The sequence below is a fragment of the Oncorhynchus keta genome, chromosome 18 (assembly GCF_023373465.1).
Source record: "Oncorhynchus keta strain PuntledgeMale-10-30-2019 chromosome 18, Oket_V2, whole genome shotgun sequence".
Lineage (NCBI taxonomy): Eukaryota > Metazoa > Chordata > Actinopteri > Salmoniformes > Salmonidae > Oncorhynchus > Oncorhynchus keta.
In genome coordinates, this window is record NC_068438.1 from 57,693,803 (window position 1) to 57,716,202 (window position 22,400).

At 44.9% G+C, this 22,400-nt stretch overlaps 1 protein-coding gene across 1 annotated transcript in view; it reads left to right on the forward strand.

Moving 5' to 3' along the window:
• Positions 1-22,400, forward strand: part of nectin1b (nectin cell adhesion molecule 1b) — a 419,153-nt gene that overhangs the window by 359,230 nt on the left and 37,523 nt on the right. The window contains exon 8 of the mRNA XM_052468740.1: positions 14,865-14,958. Coding sequence (XP_052324700.1) covers positions 14,865-14,958 — 94 coding nt within the window. The remainder of the gene's footprint in view (positions 1-14,864; positions 14,959-22,400) is intronic.

The window sequence follows — 22,400 nt, forward strand, 5'->3', positions numbered from 1 at the left end:
AGGACTGATGGTGTCATCACTCAGTCTCTACAGCAGGGCTGAGAGGTTATATAGTTATAGATATGTTTATATAGTTATAAATATGGTTATTTAGTTATAGATCTGATTTTATAGCTATAGATATGATTATATCGTTATAGATATGGTTATATAGTTATAGATGTGGTTATATAGTTATAAATACGGTTATATAGTTATAGATATGAGTAAATAATTATAAATATGATTATATAGTTATAGATATGATTATATAGTTATACATATGGTTATATAGTTATAGATATGTTTATATAGTTATAATATGGTTATATAGTTATAAATATGGTTATATAGTTATAAATACGGTTATATAGTTATAGATATGGTTATATAGTTATAGATATGGTTATATAGTTATAGATATGGTTATATAGTTATAGATATGGTTATATAGTTATAGATATGGTTATATAGTTATAGATATGGTTATATAGTTATAAATATGGTTATTTAGTTGTAGATCTGATTTATAGCTATAGATGTGATTATATAGTTAATGATATGGTTTTATAGTTATAGATATGGTTATATAGTTATATATATATATATATATACATATATATGAGTTTGTAGTTGTATACATGGTTATATAGTTATAGATGTGGTTATATAGTTATAAATATGGTTAATTAGTTATAAATATGTTTATATAGTTATAAATACAGTTATATAGTAATAAATATGATTATATAGTTATAGATATGGTTATATAGTTATAGATATGGTTATATAGTTATAGATATGGTTGTAAAGTTATAGATATGGTTATATAGTTATAGATATGGTTATATAGTTATAAATATGGTTATGTAGTTATAAATATGGTTATGTAGTTATAAATATGGTTATATAGTTATAAATATGTTTATATAGTTATAAATATGTTTATATAGTTATAGATATGATTATATAGTTATAGATATGATTATATAGTTATAAATATGTTTATATAGTTATAAATACAGGTATATAGTTATAAATATGTTTATATAGTTATAAATACGGTTATATAGTTATAAATATGATTATAGAATTATAAATATGGTTATATAGTTGTAGATATGGTTATATAGTTATACACATGTATATATTGTTATTGATATGTTTATTTAGATAGTTATAGATAAAGATATATAGTTATACATATGATATATAGTTATTTATATATGGATATATAGTTATAAACATGTATATGTAGTTCTAGATATTGTTATATATTTATAGGTATGGTTATATAGGTATAAATATGGTTATATAGTTATAGATATTGTTATATATTTATAGGTATTGTTATATAGTTAGAGATATTGTTATAGATTTATAGGTATGCAGTCGTGTTGATAAATATGGGGCAAATGGTTTGATCAAGGCATAAACCTGCTTGACAAACTGTCAGACTGATCTTACTTGAATATTCTCTTTAGAAAATGTGCTTTACCTCAAACCAGGGATCCCAATATCAGCTACTTTTTTTGTCAACGTGTCCCTAAAAGTAATTTTCCATTTTTGTAAAATCCCTGTTATTTTCTGTTTAGGGATTACTCATGTGTTTACCTGGCTATCCCCCCTGAACCTCCCTGAGCATTCTGTAGTGTGCCGACCGTGGAGGAGGAAGGTCTTCAAGATGGAGTCTCAGAAGAGTACTGTGGGGTCCATTTAAAAAAAAAAAAAAATATTCTGTTACAGTCAACTGGTTTGACCTTTTGACTTACCAAATGAAGATTTTAGTTAATTTGTGTATTATAGGAACAGTCTTCTAGTTTGCAGAATGAGTGACAACAAAAGAGAGAGACTTGAAAAGCTATTCGGAAGAGGTAAAGACTGCCTGGGGCTGACTGCATGGGGCTGGCAAGAGCTGAAATTTCTGAGTCCGAGGTCATGGAGCTCATGATGGACTGTTCAGTATAGAGCAGAGGAAACTGGTTCAACCACAGCTGTTCGGTAGAGAGCAGAGGGAACTGGTTGAACCACAGCTGTTCAGTAGAGAGCAGAGGGAACTGGTTAAACCACAGCTGTTCAGTAGAGAGCAGAGGGAACTGGCTGAACCACAGCTGTTCAGTAGAGAGCAGAGGGAACTGGCTGAACCACAGCTGTTCAAAAGAGAGCAGAGGGAACTGGTTGAACCACAGCTGTTCAGTAGAGAGCAGAGGGAACTGGTTGAACCACAGCTGTTCGGTAGAGAGCAGAGGGAACTGGTTGAACCACAGCTGTTCAGTATAGAGCAGAGGGAACTGGTTGAACCACAGCTGTTCAGTAGAGAGCAGAGGGAACTGGTTGAACCACAGCTGTTCAGTATAGAGCAGAGGGAACTGGTTGAACCACAGCTGTTCAGTATAGAGCAGAGGGAACTGGCTGAACCACAGCTGTTCAGTATAGAGCAGAGGGAACTGGCTGAACCACAGCTGTTCGGTAGAGAGCAGAGGGAACTGGCTGAACCACAGCTGTTCGGTAGAGAGCAGAGGGAACTGGTTGAACCACATCTGTTCGGTAGAGAGCAGAGAGAACTGGTTGAACCACAGCTGTTCAGTATAGAGCAGAGGGAACAGGCTGAACCACAGCTGTTCAGTAGAGAGCAGAGGGAACTGGCTGAAACACAGCTGTTCAGTAGAGAGCAGAGGGAACTGGTTGAACCACAGCTGTTCAGTATAGAGCAGAGGGAACTGGTTGAACCACAGCTGTTCAGTATAGAGCAGAGGGAACTGGTTGAACCACAGCTGTTCAGTATAGAGCAGAGGAAACTGGCTGAACCACAGCTGTTCAGTAGAGAGCAGAGGGAACTGGTTGAACCACAGCTGTTCAGTAGAGAGCAGAGGGAACTGGTTGAACCACAGCTGTTCAGTAGAGAGCAGAGGGAACTGGTTGAACCACAGCTGTTCAGTATAGAGCAGAGGGAACTGGTTGAACCACAGCTGTTCAGTATAGAGCAGAGGGAACTGGCTGAACCACAGCTGTTCAGTAGAGAGCAGAGGGAACTGGTTGAACCACAGCTGTTCAGTATAGAGCAGAGGAAACTGGTTGAACCACAGCTGTTCAGTATAGAGCAGAGGAAACTGGTTGAACCACAGCTGTTCAGTAGAGAGCAGAGGGAACTGGTTAAACCACAGCTGTTCAGTAGAGAGCAGAGGGAACTGGCTGAACCACAGCTGTTCAGTAGAGAGCAGAGGGAACTGGCTGAACCACAGCTGTTCAAAAGAGAGCAGAGGGAACTGGTTGAACCACAGCTGTTCAGTATAGAGCAGAGGGAACTGGTTGAACCACAGCTGTTCAGTATAGAGCAGAGGGAACTGGTTGAACCACAGCTGTTCAGTAGAGAGCAGAGGGAACAGGTTGAACCACAGCTGTTCAGTAGAGAGCAGAGGGAACTGGTTGAACCACAGCTGTTCAGTAGACAGCAGAGGGAACTGGTTGAACCACAGCTGTTCAGTAGAGAGCAGAGGGAACTGGCTGAACCACAGCTGTTCGGTAGAGAGCAGAGGGAACTGGTTGAACCACAGCTGTTCAGTATAGAGCAGAGGAAACTGGTTGAACCACAGCTGTTCAGTAGAGAGCAGAGGGAACTGGCTGAACCACAGCTGTTCAGTATAGAGCAGAGGGAACTGGTTGAACCACAGCTGTTCAGTATAGAGCAGAGGGAACTGGTTGAACCACAGCTGTTCAGTAGAGAGCAGAGGGAACTGGTTGAACCACAGCTGTTCAGTATAGAACAGAGGAAACTGTTTGAACCACAGCTGTTCAGTAGAGAGCAGAGGGAACTGGTTGAACCACAGCTGTTCAGTAGAGAGCAGAGGGAACTGGTTGAACCACAGCTGTTCAGTATAGAGCAGAGGAAACTGGTTGAACCACAGCTGTTCAGTAGAGAGCAGAGGGAACTGGCTGAACCACAGCTGTTCAGTATAGAGCAGAGGGAACTGGTTGAACCACAGCTGTTCAGTAGAGAGCAGAGGAAACTGGTTGAACCACAGCTGTTCAGTAGAGAGCAGAGGGAACTGGCTGAACCACAGCTGTTCAGTAGAGAGCAGAGGGAACTGGTTGAACCACAGCTGTTCAGTAGAGAGCAGAGGGAACTGGTTGAACCACAGCTGTTCAGTATAGAGCAGAGGAAACTGGTTGAACCACAGCTGTTCAGTAGAGAGCAGAGGGAACTGGTTGAACCACAGCTGTTCAGTAGAGAGCAGAGGGAACTGGTTGAACCACAGCTGTTCAGTATAGAGCAGAGGGAACTGGTTGAACCACAGCTGTTCAGTAGAGAGCAGAGGGAACTGGTTGAACCACAGCTGTTCGGTAGAGAGCAGAGGGAACTGGCTGAACCACAGCTGTTCGGTAGAGAGCAGAGGGAACTGGTTGAACCACAGCTGTTCGGTAGAGAGCAGAGAGAACTGGTTGAACCACAGCTGTTCAGTATAGAGCAGAGGGAACAGGCTGAACCACAGCTGTTCAGTAGAGAGCAGAGGGAACTGGCTGAACCACAGCTGTTCAGTAGAGAGCAGAGGGAACTGGTTGAACCACAGCTGTTCAGTATAGAGCAGAGGGAACTGGTTGAACCACAGCTGTTCAGTATAGAGCAGAGGGAACTGGTTGAACCACAGCTGTTCAGTATAGAGCAGAGGAAACTGGCTGAACCACAGCTGTTCAGTAGAGAGCAGAGGGAACTGGTTGAACCACAGCTGTTCAGTAGAGAGCAGAGGGAACTGGTTGAACCACAGCTGTTCAGTATAGAGCAGAGGGAACTGGTTGAACCACAGCTGTTCAGTATAGAGCAGAGGGAACTGGCTGAACCACAGCTGTTCAGTAGAGAGCAGAGGGAACTGGTTGAACCACAGCTGTTCAGTATAGAGCAGAGGAAACTGGTTGAACCACAGCTGTTCAGTATAGAGCAGAGGAAACTGGTTGAACCACAGCTGTTCAGTAGAGAGCAGGGAACTGGTTAAACCACAGCTGTTCAGTAGAGAGCAGAGGGAACTGGCTGAACCACAGCTGTTCAGTAGAGAGCAGAGGGAACTGGCTGAACCACAGCTGTTCAATAGAGAGCAGAGGGAACTGGTTGAACCACAGCTGTTCAGTATAGAGCAGAGGGAACTGGTTGAACCACAGCTGTTCAGTATAGAGCAGAGGGAACTGGTTGAACCACAGCTGTTCAGTAGAGAGCAGAGGGAACAGGTTGAACCACAGCTGTTCAGTAGAGAGCAGAGGGAACTGGTTGAACCACAGCTGTTCAGTAGACAGCAGAGGGAACTGGTTGAACCACAGCTGTTCAGTAGAGAGCAGAGGGAACTGGCTGAACCACAGCTGTTCGGTAGAGAGCAGAGGGAACTGGTTGAACCACAGCTGTTCAGTATAGAGCAGAGGAAACTGGTTGAACCACAGCTGTTCAGTAGAGAGCAGAGGGAACTGGCTGAACCACAGCTGTTCAGTATAGAGCAGAGGGAACTGGTTGAACCACAGCTGTTCAGTATAGAGCAGAGGGAACTGGTTGAACCACAGCTGTTCAGTAGAGAGCAGAGGGAACTGGTTGAACCACAGCTGTTCAGTATAGAGCAGAGGAAACTGGTTGAACCACAGCTGTTCAGTAGAGAGCAGAGGGAACTGGTTGAACCACAGCTGTTCAGTAGAGAGCAGAGGGAACTGGTTGAACCACAGCTGTTCAGTAGAGAGCAGAGGAAACTGGTTGAACCACAGCTGTTCAGTAGAGAGCAGAGGGAACTGGTTGAACCACAGCTGTTCAGTAGAGAGCAGAGGGAACTGGTTGAACCACAGCTGTTCAGTATAGAGCAGAGGAAACTGGTTGAACCACAGCTGTTCAGTAGAGAGCAGAGGGAACTGGCTGAACCACAGCTGTTCAGTATAGAGCAGAGGGAACTGGTTGAACCACAGCTGTTCAGTAGAGAGCAGAGGAAACTGGTTGAACCACAGCTGTTCAGTAGAGAGCAGAGGGAACTGGCTGAACCACAGCTGTTCAGTAGAGAGCAGAGGGAACTGGTTGAACCACAGCTGTTCAGTAGAGAGCAGAGGGAACTGGTTGAACCACAGCTGTTCAGTATAGAGCAGAGGAAACTGGTTGAACCACAGCTGTTCAGTAGAGAGCAGAGGGAACTGGTTGAACCACAGCTGTTCAGTAGAGAGCAGGGGGAACTGGTTGAACCACAGCTGTTCAGTATAGAGCAGAGGGAACTGGTTGAACCACAGCTGTTCAGTAGAGAGCAGAGGGAACTGGTTGAACCACAGCTGTTCAGTAGAGAGCAGAGGGAACTGGTTGAACCACAGCTGTTCAGTATAGAGCAGAGGGAACAGGCTGAACCACAGCTGTTCAGTAGAGAGCAGAGGAAACTGGTTGAACCACAGCTGTTCAGTAGAGAGCAGAGGGAACTGGTTGAACCACAGCTGTTCAGTAGAGAGCAGAGGGAACTGGTGGTAACTCATGGTTCTCTGCTCCTCTGTTTCTCTTCCTGGTCATTGCTTGGTCTCCACAATGCTCTGGTGAGCTGGGGCTACAGCTGTTTGTTGTTTTTCATTTGTGTCTTCCTATCACAAAGTCACGCTGACTGGCTGCTTCTCCTTCCTATGTAGCTTTATGTACATACACACTACAGAAGTTGTTGTTGTGACTGATCAGAGATGTTACCTCATGCAACTTCAGGTTGCTGGTGTTGTTGATCAAAGTGTTGTTTTCTCCCATTAGTGGAGATGCACATTGTTAGCTGTTGATGTAGGTCTGAGTTCACAACAAGACCAGTTAATTGTGGAGGCAAGTTTAAACACGACAGCGTGTAACTTACTCTCAGTAGATATCCTTATGTTATTCTGGGAATTTAAATTCCAACACGGTACTGTAGCGTCAGTAACTAGCTAATTCCTCCACCTATGGAAAACATATCCCACTACTACTATTGTTACTACTACTACTACTACAAAGGTATCACGCCCTGGCCATAGAGAGGCTTTTTATTCTCTATTTTGGTTAGGCCAGGGTGTGACTAGGGTGGGCATTCTATGTCCTTTTTTCTATGTTTTGTATTTCTATGTCTTGGCCTGGTATGGTTCTCAATCAGGGACAGCTGTCTATCGTTGTCTATGATTGAGAACCATACTTAGGTACCCTTTTCCCCCACCTGTTTTGTGGGAAGGTAACTTTGACTTTGTTCAGGGCACCTAGCCCAAAGCTTCACGGTTTGTCTTTGTTCAGGACACATAGCCCAAAGCTTCACGGTTTGTCTTTGTTCAGGGCACATAGCTCAAAGCTTCACGGTTTGTCTTTGTTCAGGGCACATAGCCCAAAGTTTCACGGTTTGTCTTTGTTCAGGGCACATAGCCCAAAGCTTCACGGTTTGTCTTTGTTCAGGGCACATAGCCCAAAGCTTCACGGTTTGTCTTTGTTCAGGGCACATAGCCCAAAGCTTCACGGTTTGTCTTTGTTCAGGGCACATAGCCCAAAGCTTCACGGTTTGTCTTTGTTCAGGGCACCTAGCCCAAAGCTTCACGGTTTGTCTTTGTTCAGGGCACATAGCCCAAAGCTTCACGGTTTGTCTTTGTTCAGGACACATAGCCCAAAGCCTCACGGTTTGTCTTTGTTCAGGGCACATAGCCCAAAGCTTCACGGTTTGTCTTTGTTCAGGGCACATAGCCCAAAGCTTCACGGTTTGTCTTTGTTCAGGACACATAGCCCAAAGCCTCACGGTTTGTCTTTGTTCAGGGCACATAGCCCAAAGCTTCACGGTTTGTCTTTGTTCAGGGCACATAGCCCAAAGCTTCACGGTTTGTCTTTGTTCAGGGCACATAGCCCAAAGCTTCACGGTTTGTCTTTGTTCAGGGCACATAGCCCAAAGCTCCACGGTTTGTCTTTGTTCAGGGCACATAGCTCAAAGCTTCACGGTTTGTCTTTGTTCAGGACACATAGGCCAAAGCTTCACGGTTTGTCTTTGTTCAGGGCACATAGCCCAAAGCTTCACGGTTTGTCTTTGTTCAGGGCACATAGCCCAAAGCTTCACGGTTTGTCTTTGTTCAGGGCACATAGCCCAAAGCTTCACGGTTTGTCTTTGTTCAGGGCACATAGCCCAAAGCTTCACGGTTTGTCTTTGTTCAGGACACATAGCTCAAAGCTTCACGGTTTGTCTTTGTTCAGGGCACATAGCTCAAAGCTTCACGGTTTGTCTTTGTTCAGGGCACATAGTCCAAAGCTTCACGGTTTGTCTTTGTTCAGGGCACATAGCCCAAAGCTTCACGGTTTGTCTTTGTTCAGGGCACATAGCTCAAAGCTTCACGGTTTGTCTTTGTTCAGGGCATATAGCCCAAAGTTTCACGGTTTGTCTTTGTTCAGGGCACATAGCCCAAAGCTTCACGGTTTGTCTTTGTTCAGGACACATAGCTCAAAGCTTCACGGTTTGTCTTTGTTCAGGGCACATAGCCCAAAGCTCCACGGTTTGTCTTTGTTCAGGACACATAGCTCAAAGCTTCACAGTTTGTCTTTGTTCAGGGCATATAGCCCAAAGCTTCACGGTTTGGTTTTGGTCTTTTGTTTTGTTGGCATCATTTTTAATAAAGAGAAAATGTACACTTACCATGCTGCACTTTGGTCCAGTCCTTCAGCCAACCGTGACAGAACTTCCCACCACCAACCGACCAAGCAGCATAGTAAGGTGGATTCCTGGACATGGGAGGAAGTTCATGATGGTTATTTCCGTGTTTCCAGACAGTTCTTGTTGGTTATTTCCAGACAGTTCGTGTTGGTTGTTTCCAGACAGTTCGTGTTGGTTATTTCCAGACAGTTCGTGTTGGTTGTTTCCAGACAGTTCGTGTTGGTTATTTCCAGACAGTTTGTGTTGGTTGTTTCCAGACAGTTTGTGTTGGTTATTTCCAGACAGTTTGTGTTGGTTATTTCCAGACAGTTTGTGTTGGTTGTTTCCAGACAGTTCTTGTTGGTTATTTCCAGACAGTTCGTGTTGGTTATTTCCAGACAGTTCGTGTTGGTTGTTTCCAGACAGTTCGTGCTGGTTATTTCCAGACAGTTCTTGTTGGTTATTTCCAGACAGTTCGTGTTGGTTGTTTCCAGACAGTTCGTGTTGGTTATTTCCAGACAGTTTGTGTTGGTTATTTCCAGACAGTTCGTGTTGGTTGTTTCCAGACAGTTCGTGTTGGTTATTTCCAGACAGTTCTTGTTGGTTGTTTCCAGACAGTTCGTGTTGGTTATTTCCAGACAGTTTGTGTTGGTTATTTCCAGACAGTTTGTGTTGGTTATTTCCAGACAGTTCTTGTTGGTTATTTCCAGACAGTTCGTGTTGGTTATTTCCAGACAGTTCGTGTTGGTTATTTCCAGACAGTTCGTGTTGGTTATTTCCAGACAGTTCGTGTTGGTTGTTTCCAGACAGTTTGTGTTTGTTATTTCCAGACAGTTCTTGTTGGTTATTTCCAGACAGTTCGTGTTGGTTATTTCCAGACAGTTCTTGTTGGTTATTTCCAGACAGTTCGTGTTGGTTGTTTCCAGACAGTTTGTGTCTGTTATTTCCAGACAGTTCTTGTTGGTTGTTTCCAGACAGTTCTTGTTGGTTGTTTCCAGACAGTTTGTGTTGGTTGTTTCCAGACAGTTTGTGTTGGTTATTTCCAGACAGTTCGTGTTGGTTATTTCCAGACAGTTCGTGTTGGTTATTTCCAAACAGTTCTTGTTGGTTGTTTCCAGACAGTTCGTGTTGGTTATTTCCAGACAGTTCTTGTTGGTTATTTCCAGACAGTTCTTGTTGGTTATTTCCAGACAGTTCTTGTTGGTTATTTCCAGACAGTTCTTGTTGGTTATTTCCAGACAGTTCGTGTTGGTTGTTTCCAGACAGTTTGTGTTGGTTATTTCCAGACAATTCGTGTTGGTTATTTCCAGACAGTTCGTGTTGGTTATTTCCTTGGTCATGTTACTTGCGTGTGTGTGATCGTGTGTTGTCAATGTAAAGGGTGGGGGGAGAGAGAATGCTTGTACACTCTTAGAAAAAATGGTTCCAAAATGGTTCTTCAAAAAAATAAAATAATAATAATCAGATGTCTTTGGTCACATACACATATTTAGCAGATGTTATTGCGGGTACCGAAATGCTTGTGCTTCTAGCTCTGACATTGCATGAATATCTAACAAGTAATGTCTAAAGATTTCACAACATATACCCTAACTACACATACATCTAAGTAAGGAATGGATTAAGAATATATACTGTACATGTATGTCAGAGCGGCATTGCACTAAGATACAGTGGCGCAGTATAGAGTACAGTATATACATATGAGATGGGGGATGCAACATTCACACACAATTAAAGTGACTAAAATACCGTAGAATAGTATAGAGTACAGTTTACACACATGAGATGAGTAATGCAAGATACGGAGACATTATTAAAATGGCTAGTGATCCATTTATAAGAGTGGCCAGTGATTCCTAATCTATAACTCTGATGTGTTAGTGATGGCTGTTTACCAGTCTGATGGCCTTGAGATGAAGCTGACTAGTGGTGGTTGTTTAACAGGCCTTGAGATAGAAGCTGTTTTTCAGTCTCTCGGTCCCAGCTTTGATGCACCTGTACTGACCTCGCCTTCTGGATGATAGCAGGGTGAACAGGCAGTGGCTCGGGTGGTTGATGTCCTTGATGATCTTTATGGCCTTCCTGTGACATCGGGTGGTGTAGGTGGTTGTGGGCGACGCAGTTGCCGTACCAGGTGGTGATACAGCCCGACAGGATGCTCTCAATTGTGCATCCATAAATGTTTGTTGTGTTAAAATGATATGAACATACATTTTTTAAATTGTTGCATGTTGAGTGTATATTTTTGTTCAGTATAAAACCTTTATTCCCCATAGAAGAACCCTTTGAAGAACCATTATTGGGTGCATGTAGAAACCTTTCCAAAGCTTTACCTGTAACCAAAAAGGGTTCGCCATATACCGGTGCCGACAGAGATGGCAGCATCGCGACTAGGAAACTCTGCAGTATTTTGTTTATGTGCTGACCAACTGAACAACATTTTCAACCCTGAGTCTGCAATCCCAACATGTTTTAAGCAGACCACCATAGTCCCTGAGCCTAAGAACACTAGGGTAATCTGCCTAAATGACTACTGACCCGTAGCACTAACGTCTGCAGCCATGAAGTGCATTGAAAGGATCGTCATGGTCCAGATCAACACCATTATCCCAGAAACCCTAGACCCACTCAATTTGCATACACCCTTCCCCCAACAGATCCACAGATGATGCATTCTCTATTGCACTCCACACTGCCCTTTCCCACCTGGACAAAAGGAACACCTATGTGAGAATATTATTAATTAACTACATCTCAGCGTTCAACACCATAGTGCCCTCAAAGCTCATCAATACGCTAAGGATCCTAGGACTAAACACATCCCTCTGCAACAGGATCCTAGACTTCCTGACGGCCGCCCCCATGTGGTGAGGGTAGGCAATAACACCTCCCTCTGTAACTGGATCCTAGACTTCCTGACGGCCGTCCCCATGTGGTGAGGGGAGGTAACAACACTACCATGCTGATCCTCAACACAGGGGCCCCTCGGGGGTGCGTGCTCAGTCCCCTCCTCTACTCCCTGTTCGATCATGACTGCATGGCCAGGCACGACTCCAACACCATCATTAAGTTTGCCGATGACACAACAGTTGTAGGCCTGATCACCGACAACGACGAAACGGCCTATAGGGAGGAGGTCAGAGACCTTGCAGTGTGGTGCCAGAACAACATCCTCTCCCTCAATGTGATCAAGACAAAGCAGAGGCAGAGGAGGACTACAGGAAAAAGAGGACCGAGCACGCCCCCATTCTCATCGACGGGGCTGCAGTGGAGCAGGTTGAGAGCTTCAAGCTCCATGGCGTCCACATCACCAACAAACTGACATGGTCCAAGCACACCAAGACAACTGTGAAGATGGCATGACAAAACCTATTCCCCCTCAGGAGATTTGGCATGGGTCCTCACAACCTCAAAAGGTTTTACAGCTACACCATCACTGCCTGGTATGGCAACTGCTAAGCCTCCAACCGCAAGGCACTTCAGAGTGTAGTGCGAACGGCCCAGTACATCACTGGGGCCAAGCTTCCTGCCATCCAGGACCTGTATCAGAGGAAGGCCCTAAAAATTGTCAGACTCCAGCCACCCTAGTCATAGACTGTTCTCTCTGCTACCGCACAGCAAGCAGTACCGGAGCGCCAAGCCTTGGTCCAAGAGGCTTCTAAACAGCCTCTACCCCCAAGCCATAAGACTCCTGAACATCTAATCAAATGGCTACCCAGACTATTTGCATTCCCCCCTCTTTTACACCGCTGCTACTCTCTGTTATTATCATCTATGCATAGTCACTTTAATAACTCTACCTACATGTACATATTACCTCCACTAACCATTCCCCCGGGACATTGACTCTGTTCCCGGTACCCCCCCTGTATGTAGTCTCGCTATGGTTATTTCACTGCTGCTCTTATTTTACTTGTTATTTTATCTCTTATTCTTATCTGTACATTTTTAAACTGCATTGTTGGTTAGCGGCTCGTAAGTAAGCATTTCACTGTAACCTGTTGTATTCAGAGCATGTGACTAAAACTATTTGATTTGATCAGAAAACCAGTCAGTATCTGGTGTGACCACCATTTGCCTCATTTAGTGTGACACGTCTCCTTTGCACAGAGTTTATCAGGCTGTTGATTGTGGCCTGTGGAATGTTGCAATTGTGTTCATTGTCCTTAGCTTATACTTACCCATACAATAACCCTACCACCACCGGGCACTCTGTTCACAACGTTGACATCAGCATAGTGCTCGCCCACACAACGCCCTACACTTGGTCTGCGGTTGTGAGGCCGTTTGGACGTGTTGCCAAATTTCCTAAAACAATGTTGGAGGTGGCTTATGGTAGAGAAATTAACATTAAATTATTTGGCAATAGCACTGTTGGACATTCCTACAGTCAGCATGCCAAATGCACGCTCAAAACTTGAGACATCTGTGGCATTGTGTTGTGTGACAACTTTTGGAGTGGCCATTTATTGTCCTCAGCACAACGTGCACCTGCGTAATGATTGTGCTGTTTAATCAGCTTCTACATATACCACACCTCTCAGGTGTCTGGAGAAATGCTCACTAACAGAGATGTTCATAAATCTGGGCACAAAATTTGAGAAATAAGCTTTTTGTTTGTTTGGAACATTTCTGGTATCTTTTATTTCAGCTCATGAAACCTGGGACCAACACTTTACATGTTGCATTTAGATTTTTATTCAGTGCAGATATCACCTTTGTGTATGTATAGGTACATAGCTCTCTCTGTCTTCTGGTTCATTCAGGTAGTTTCATGTCCCTCCCTGTTGGGGCAGCATCAGGTAGTTTAATGTCCCTCCCTGTTGGGGCAGCATCAGGTAGTTTAATGTCCCTCCCTGTTGGGGCAGCATCAGGTAGTTTAATGTCCCACCCTGTTGGGGCTGCATCAGGTAGTTTAATGTCCCTCCCTGTTGGGGCAGCATCAGGGTATTAATGTCCCACCCTGTTGGGGCAGCATCAGGTAGTTTAATGTCCCTCCCTGTTGGGGCAGCATCAGGGGTATTAATGTCCCACCCTGTTGGGGCAGCATCAGGTAGTTTAATGTCCCTCCCTGTTGGGGCAGCATCAGGTAGTTTAATGTCCGACCCTGTTGGGGCAGCATCAGGTAGTTTAATGTCCCACCCTGTTGGGGCAGCATCAGGGATATTAATGTCCCACCCTGTTGGGGCAGCATCAGGTGGTTTAATGTCCCTCCCTGTTGGGGCAGCATCAGGGGTATTAATGTCCCACCCTGTTGGGGCAGCATCAGGTAGTTTAATGTCCCTCCCTGTTGGGGCAGCATCAGGTAGTTTAATGTCCGACCCTGTTGGGGCAGCATCAGGTAGTTTAATGTCCTACCCTGTTGGGGCAGCATCAGGTAGTTTAATGTCCCACCCTGTTGGGGCAGCATCAGGTAGTTTAATGTCCGACCCTGTTGGGGCAGCATCAGGTAGTTTAATGTCCGACCCTGTTGGGGCAGCATCAGGTAGTTTAATGTCCTACCCTGTTGGGGCAGCATCAGGGGTATTAATGTCCCACCCTGTTGGGGCAGCATCAGGTAGTTTAATGTCCGACCCTGTTGGGGCAGCATCAGGGGTATTAATGTCCCAACCTGTCGGGGCAGCATCAGGGGTTGTATTGTCCTAGCCTGTTTGATCTGGAAGGCTTGTCTGTAGTTTGCCTGTGGTGAAAAGTTGAAAAAGCGCTCAAAGAACTTTGATTAAAACAACAACAATAACAGCAGTCTAAAATGATTAACTACAGAGACATACAGTATCAGTCCCAGGAAGAGATCAGGAAGTCAGATTGAGCCAGAGTATATCCATGTTACGGTGTTCAGTGTGAGATACTAGAAACTAGCGGACTACACAGCCTGTTCGTCCTGAGGACTTGACTCATAATGGTCAGTCTCCCTGCACCATCACACCCCTCCCTCCCTCCCCTCATCCCCTCACCTCAGAGTCCAATCAGCCAATCGCAGTCCGGTCTGGTCTCATTAGAGCAGTCATTCAAAGGGGCAGAAAAGGTGGACAAACAGGAAATGGCTGCTGCTGGCCCCACGGTCGGTCGGAACACGATGGTTGATGTCTGTCAGAACTCCGTCCTAACGATGGAGGGAAGAGGGAGAGAGAGACCAAGGCAAGTGCAGCCAGACAGCTTGTCATTACTGCAGTCATACAGGTTGAGTGGTGTGAGCGGGCTGGAACGGTAGAGGTGGAAAGCCCTCACTGTGCAGAGTGTCATGTTTTTCTCCTCACCCCTCTGTGATAACAGGACCGACCTCCCGCCCGCCCACAAGCCGGCCCCTCCCCCACCCAAAAAGAGGAGCAGTGATTTGAAGGGCCACTTGACATCCGATGACATCCAGGTAAGATCCTCCTCAAATTTTTGAAAAAGCTAATTTACATATTTTTTAAATATAATAATAATAATAATCTGAAAGTTTTAGCTGCTAAAACACCTTTTAACTTCTCAGTTAAGAAATAATTATTATGTACCATGACGGCCTACCAAAAGGCCTCCTGTGGGGATAGGGGCTGGGATAAAAAAAATGATATATATATGTATAATGTGTGTAATGTGTGTGTGTTTTGCCGGTAATAACCAGGTCCAGAGTATGGCTGTGATTGTGGGTGGGCCCAGTAGAAAGTCCCTTGGTAATAACCAGGTCCAGAGTATGGCTGTGATTGTGGGTGGGCCCAGTAGAAAGTCCCTTGGTAATAACCAGGTCCAGAGTATGGCTGTGATTGTGGGTGGGCCCAGGAGAAAGCCCCAAGGCAATAACCAGGTCCAGAGTATGGCTGTGATTGTGGGTGGGCCCAGTAGAAAGCCCCTTGGTAATAACCAGGTCCAGAGTATGGCTGTGATTGTGGGTGGCCCAGTAGAAAGTCCCTCGGTAATAACCAGGTCCAGAGTATGGCTGTGATTGTGGGTGGGCCCAGTAGAAAGTCCCTTGGTAATAACCAGGTCCAGAGTATGGCTGTGATTGTGGGTGGGCCCAGTAGAAAGTCCCTCGGTAATAACCAGGTCCAGAGTATGGCTGTGATTGTGGGTGGGCCCAGTAGAAAGCCCCTCGGTAATAACCAGGTCCAGAGTATGGCTGTGATTGTGGGTGGGCCCAGTAGAAAGTCCCTTGGTAATAACCAGGTCCAGAGTATGGCTGTGATTGTGGGTGGGCCCAGTAGAAAGTCCCTCGGTAATAACCAGGTCCAGAGTATGGCTGTGATTGTGGGTGGGCCCAGTAGAAAGCCCCTCGGTAATAACCAGGTCCAGAGTATGGCTGTGATTGTGGGTGGGCCCAGTAGAAAGCCCCTCGGTAATAACCGGGTCCGCTATGCCCTCTGACGAACCATCAAACAAGCAAAGCGTCAATACAGGGCTAAGATTGAATCCTACTACACCAGCTCTGACACTCGTCGGATGTGGCAGGGCTTAAACTATTACGGGCTACAAAGGGAAACCTAGCCGTGATCTGCCCATTGACGTGAGCCTGCACTCCCTATTCACCCACGACTGCGTGGCCAAGCATGACTTCAACACCATGGTTAAGTTTAAGTTTTGCTGATGACACAACAGTGCTAGGCCTGATCACCGACAATGATGTGACAGCCAATAGGGAGGAGGTCAAAGACAACAACCTCTCACTCAATCTGAGCAAGACAATGGAGCTGATCGTGGACTACAGGAAAAGGAGGGCTGAACAGGCCCCCATTAACATTGACGGGACAGGTTGAGAGTTTCAAGTTCCTTGGTGTTCACATCACCAACAAACATTCCAAACACATCAAGACAGTCATGAAGAGGGCACGACAACACCTTTTCCCCCTGAGGAGACTGAAAAGATTTGGCATGGGTCCCCAGATTCTCAAAAGGTTATACAGCTGAACCATTGAGAGCATCCTGACCGGTTGCATCACTGCCTGGTACGACAACTGCTCGGCCTCCAACTACAAGGTGCTACACAGGATAGTACGTGTGGCCCAGTGCATCACTGGGGCAAAGCTTTCTGCCATCCAGGACCTATATACTTGGTGGTGTCAGAGGAAGGCCCAAAAAATCGTCCAAGACTCCAGTCACCCAAATCATAGACTGTTCTCTGTGCTATCGCACGGCAAGCGGTACTGGAGCACCAAGTCTAGGTCCAAAAGGCTCCCTAACAGCTTCTACCCCCAAGCCATAGGACTGCTGAACAATTAATCAAATGGCCACCCGGACTATTTACATTCACCCCCTTTGTTTTTATACAGCTGCTACTCGCTGTTAATTATCAATGCATAGTCACTTTATCCCGATTTGAATGTAGGCCTATATTGAACACCACACATTGGCTGCTACTGTAGGTTGAATGATAGAACAGCTATGTCCATGTTAAAATGTTATGGGATGCATTTGTCCATTGTTTTTGATGCTAGGCCACTCTGGCAGGCCTACATTATGATCAAACAGCCACAGTAGTCTACTTGGCCACTGTTATAACTGTAACTTAAAGCGGGTACCGTCTCAGTGTTCACAATAAACTCATGCCAGAAGTTGCACAGAATTTTCACACGTTCAAGTTTGCGCTCAGCAGACCTGAAATTTGCTCAATGGCCAATTGTTTATTTTTTGAGGGAACATTGATTGTGTGGATCATATAATAAACGGTGTCCTCTTGTATTCTCTCTCTGTACTGTAAATCCCTCTTTTCCTCTCTGTTTTCCTGTGTTGTGAGGAGATCTATTCTTTGGTTGCATGTTTAGTCACAGTATTGTGTTCAACGTTAATTTTGGACGCATTGTTAATGAGCGCTGATTAAGATGATCAGAAGTACATCAGGCTTGGAAATAAAATGCCATTCAAAAGAAGACATAGTAGGAAAACATTTTGTCATCATTTTGATGTCGCCAGATTGACTTTAGATGCAGTATAACGTTAGCTAGCGAGCTAAGATTGAGGGGAAGACACTGGATTTTAGTTAGCTAACGTTAGCATTGCTAGCATTTTTTTTGTTTTGTCGATTTGCTAGCTAATGACAACATTCCCATCTGTGTAAAATACATTTGACGACATGATAATGCTGCCAAAGTTGTTTCCTTCTAATTATTTAACTACTTTATCAATGGCATTGTATTTCTAGTGTAAATGTAGAATAAACAAACAGTCGTTAGCCTCTGTCCAGAATGACTGGGCTTATCACATCTCTAGAGCACCACTATGGCTCCACCAGTAGAGGGTGGCTTGAGAACGTGCATAACAGTGACTGAGTGACGGAGGTGCAACCTATGAATGTATAGAGTAATGCTGAATAGTGCCATAAAAGTGAATGATGTTAGACATGCAGTGATAGCTTATCATATACAAAATATGGCGTGAGTAACATTAGACCATTATATAAAACCAAGAAGTGGCATAGCGTCTTTTCCCCTTTTTCTCACATCTAAAGACATCTTCAGAAAAGCTTATTCACTCTTTTTCTGAATAGATATTTATCTGAATTATGACATAGCCAAGGAAAATCTATTTTGAAACTGTCTTTGCTAAAAGAGCACCTCACATCAAATCATTAGCTATAACTCTTCTCCATGCTAAACACCAGCCTGACACATCAACAAACTCATTCTGCTCTCTCCAGCACTGGAACAAAATATGATAGGATGCTGTTATCTTCTCTCTCAACTTAACTTCCCTTTTCCTCCACCAGTCACAGGGAATCTTTAATATTGGCGCGTTAGAAAGAAAAGGACATACAGATTGTTTTCAGAGACATTTACTGAGGAATATTGTATACTGTATACAGCGGCGCGCAACACAAACACACAAACAAACATCTTTCACAACAAGATGTTGACAGTAACCTTATTGTTACAGGCTGAGGTTTATAACTCATTACACCTGTACTGGTTGTCACCTCGTTAGTCAGTATGTGTTACACCTGTACTGGTTGTCACCTCGTTAGTCAGTAAGTGTTACACCTGTACTGGTTGTCACCTCGTTAGTCAGTATGTGTTACACCTGTACGGGTTGTCATCTCGTTAGTGGGAAGGTGTTTCACCTCTGAAGGCCCAGGTGCTGTTTAAGAGTGGCTGGCCCAGTGCTCCTTTGGTTTTGATAGATGAAGGTTTAACACCTCCAGTTGGTTTGCCTCCTGTCTTTAAGTCTTCCAAGATGACACAGCAGTCGGACGTGAGTTTTGTCTTGTCCCGTGTACATATTATTTTTTTACCCTTGTTTTTATTCTTACATATTTTGTATATATTTTAATCTCACTTTCCATCTACAGACTGAATATACTCTCCTGCAACCCGCCTCACCCAATGTGGTATGGATCTGCTATTTTTATACTTTAGAACCGGAACCCCCATCAGAAGCTAGCCAGCTAACTAGCAGCTAGTAGTCAGTTAGCCACTGCTAGCGGTCTTCACTGTTAACTCGGTCACCAGCCAGCCTCAGCTCGGTCAATACCTGCCAGTCTGCACAGCGCGATATCAATCCAAAGCATATCGGACAGATTTCTCTACCACATCTCCGGATTCCTACCGCAAGCGCTGAATCATTACACCAGATCATCACAGCTAGCTAGCTGATATCAATTGGCTACTCCTGGCTAACGTCTTTGTCAAGAAGCAAGCACCAGTTAGCCTTGAGCTAGCCTCCAGGCTAGCCGAAGAGGTCCACCAGCCAATTCTTGGGCTTTAATACCTCTTTTGCAAATTGGCCTGGACCGTTTATTGCTGACACGGAGCCCCACCGATCCATCACAACTGGTCTGTCGACGTAATCGTCCGAGGTGGCTCTTGCGTTGCGACGTCGCTGGAGGCCTATCTGCTAGTTCCGGCCTGCTAGCTGTCGCTCTGGCCCCCCAATGGTGGAACAAACTCCCTCACGACGCCAGGACAGCGGAGTCAATCACCACCTTCCGGAGACACCTGAAACCCCACCTCTTTAAGGAATACCTAGGATAGGATAAGTAATCCTTCTCACCCCCCCCCCCCTCTTAAGATTTAGATGCACTATTGTATAGTGACTGTTCCGCTGGATGTTATAAGGTGAATGCACCAATTTGTAAGTCGCTCTGGATAAGAGCGTCTGCTAAATGACTTAAATGTTAAATGTCTGTCTGAATCGCAGTGTCTTCTGCTTGCCTAGCATAGTAGTAACTGCTGAATTGGCTCACTGACTCATCTATTGCTACTCTTTGGACTCTATGCTCACTCGGCTACACATGCCCCTGTCTAATGTCAATATGCCTTGTCTATTGCTGTTTTGGTTAGTGATTGTCTTATTTCACTGTAGAGCCCCTAGCCCTACCCAACAAGCCTTACATGGCCCTTTTGTTCCATCCCCCACACATGCGGTGACCCCACCTGGCTAAACTGGTGCCTCTAGAGACCACCTCTCATTGTCACTCAATGCCTAGGTTCACCTCCACTGTACTCACATCCTACCATACCCTTGTCTGTACATTATGCTTTGAATCTATTCTTCCATGTCCATAAATCTGCTCCTTTTACTCTCTGTCCCGACAGCACTAGACGATCAGTTCTTAAAGCCTTTAGACATTCCCATATCCTACTCCTCCTCTGTTCCTCTTGTCATGTGGAGGTTAACCCAGGCCCTGCGCCCCCAGCACCACTCCCATAGATATAATCCTGACCAACCTGCACTCTAAATATCAATCAAATGTATTTATCAAGCCCTTATAACTTCTGCTGATGTCACAAAGTGCTATACAGAAACTCAGCCTAGAACCCCAAACAGCAAGCAATGCAGGTGTAGAAGCACGGTGGCTAGGAAAAACTCCCTAGAAAGGCCAGAACCTATGAAGAAACCTAGAGAGGAACCAGGCTCTGAGGGGTGGCCAGTCCTCTTCTGGCTGTCCGGGTGGAGATTATAACAGAGCATGGCCAAGATGTTCAAATGTTCATAGATGACCAGCAGGGTCAAATAATAATAATCACAGTGGTTGTAGAGGGTGCAACAGGTCAGCGCCTCAGGAGTAAATGTCAGTTGGCTTTTCATAGCCGATCATTCAGAGTATGTCTACCCCTCCTGCTGTCTTAGGGTTCCATAGCCGCAGGCAGAACAGTTTAAACTGGAGCAGCAGCATGGCCAGGTGGACTGGGGACAGCAAGGAGTCATCATGCCAGATAGTCCTGAGGCATGTTCTTATGGCTTAGTTCCTCTGAGAGAGAGAGAAAGAAAGAATTAGAGAGCATTCTTAAATTCACACAGGACACCGGTTAAGACATGAGAAATACTCCAGATATAACAGACTGCCCCTAACCCCCCGACACAAACTCATGCAGCATAAATACTGGAGGCTGAGACAAGAGGGGTCGGGAGACACTGTGGCCCCATTTGACGATATCCCCGGACAGGGCCTAACAGGCAGGATATAACCCCACCCACTTTACCAAAGCACAGCCCCCACACGCTAGAGGGATATCTTCAACCACCAACTTACCATCCTGAGACAAGGCAGACCATTCCATAAAAATGGAGCTCTATAGGAGAAGGCCCTGCCTCCAGCTGTTTGCTTAGAAATTCTAGGGACTGCAACGAGGCCTGCGTCTTGTGACAGTAGCTTACGTGTAGGTATGTATGGCAGGACCAAATCGGAAAGATAGGTAGGAGCAAGCCCCTGTAGTCCTTTGTAGGGTTAACAGTAAAACCTTGAAATCAGCCCTTGCCTTACCAGGAAGCCAGATACACCTTTGCTGTCTTCAACCAGGACCTCAGCAATCACTGCCTCATTGCCTGCGTCCGTAATCGGTCTGCGGTCAAACGACCACCCCTCATCACTGTCAAATGCTCCCAAAAAACACTTCAGCGAGCAGGCCTCTCTAATCGACCTGGCCCGGGTATCCTGGAAGGATTTCGATCTCATCCCAGGTGTCAGGTCAGGTGTTCAGGATCCAGAGTAGAGGATGCCTGGTTGCTCTTTAAGTGTTTTCCTCACCATCTTAAATAAGCCCCGTTCAAAAAATGGAGAACTAAGAACCAATATTGCGCTTGGTTCACCCCAGACTTGACTGCCCTTGACCATCACATTAACATCCTGTGTTCTGCATTAGCATCGAATAGCCCCCATGATACGCAACTTTTCAGGGTAGTCAGTAACCAATATACATAGTCAGTTAGGAAAGAAATGTGTATCCTGTAGCACTAATTCCAATTAGTTTTGGGACACTGTGAAGTTCACTGAGAATAAGAGCGCCTCCTCCCCAGCTGCCCACTGCACCGAGGCTAGGAAACACTGTCACTACCACCATCATTTTAATAAGCATTTTTCTCTTCGGCAACAGCCTTGCACCCCCCACAGCAACTTGCCCAAGCCTCCCCCATTTCTCCTTCACCCCAATCCAGATGTCTGATGTTCTGAAAGAACTGGAAAATCTGGATCTCTACAAATCACCTGGGTTAGACAATCTGGACCCTCTCTTAACTAAACTACTAAAAGAGCTGTTTCCTGTGCTTGGCCCTCCTATGTTGAACAGTTTAAATGGCTCTCTATCCACCGGATGTGTACCAAACTCACTAAAAGTGGCAGTAATAAAGCCTCTCTTGGAAAAGCCAAACCTTGACCCAGAAAATATAAAAAACTATCGGCCTATATTTAATATCCCATTACTCTCAAACATTTTTGAAAATTCTGTTGCATAGCAACTCACTGCCTTCCTGAAGACAAACAATGTATAGGAAATGCTTCAGTCTGGTTTTAGACCCATTATAGCACTGAGACTGCATTTGTGAAGGTTGTAAATTATATTTTAATGGTGTCAGACCCAGACCAGGGTTAGGCAACTCCAGTCCTCGAGGGCCTGATTGGTG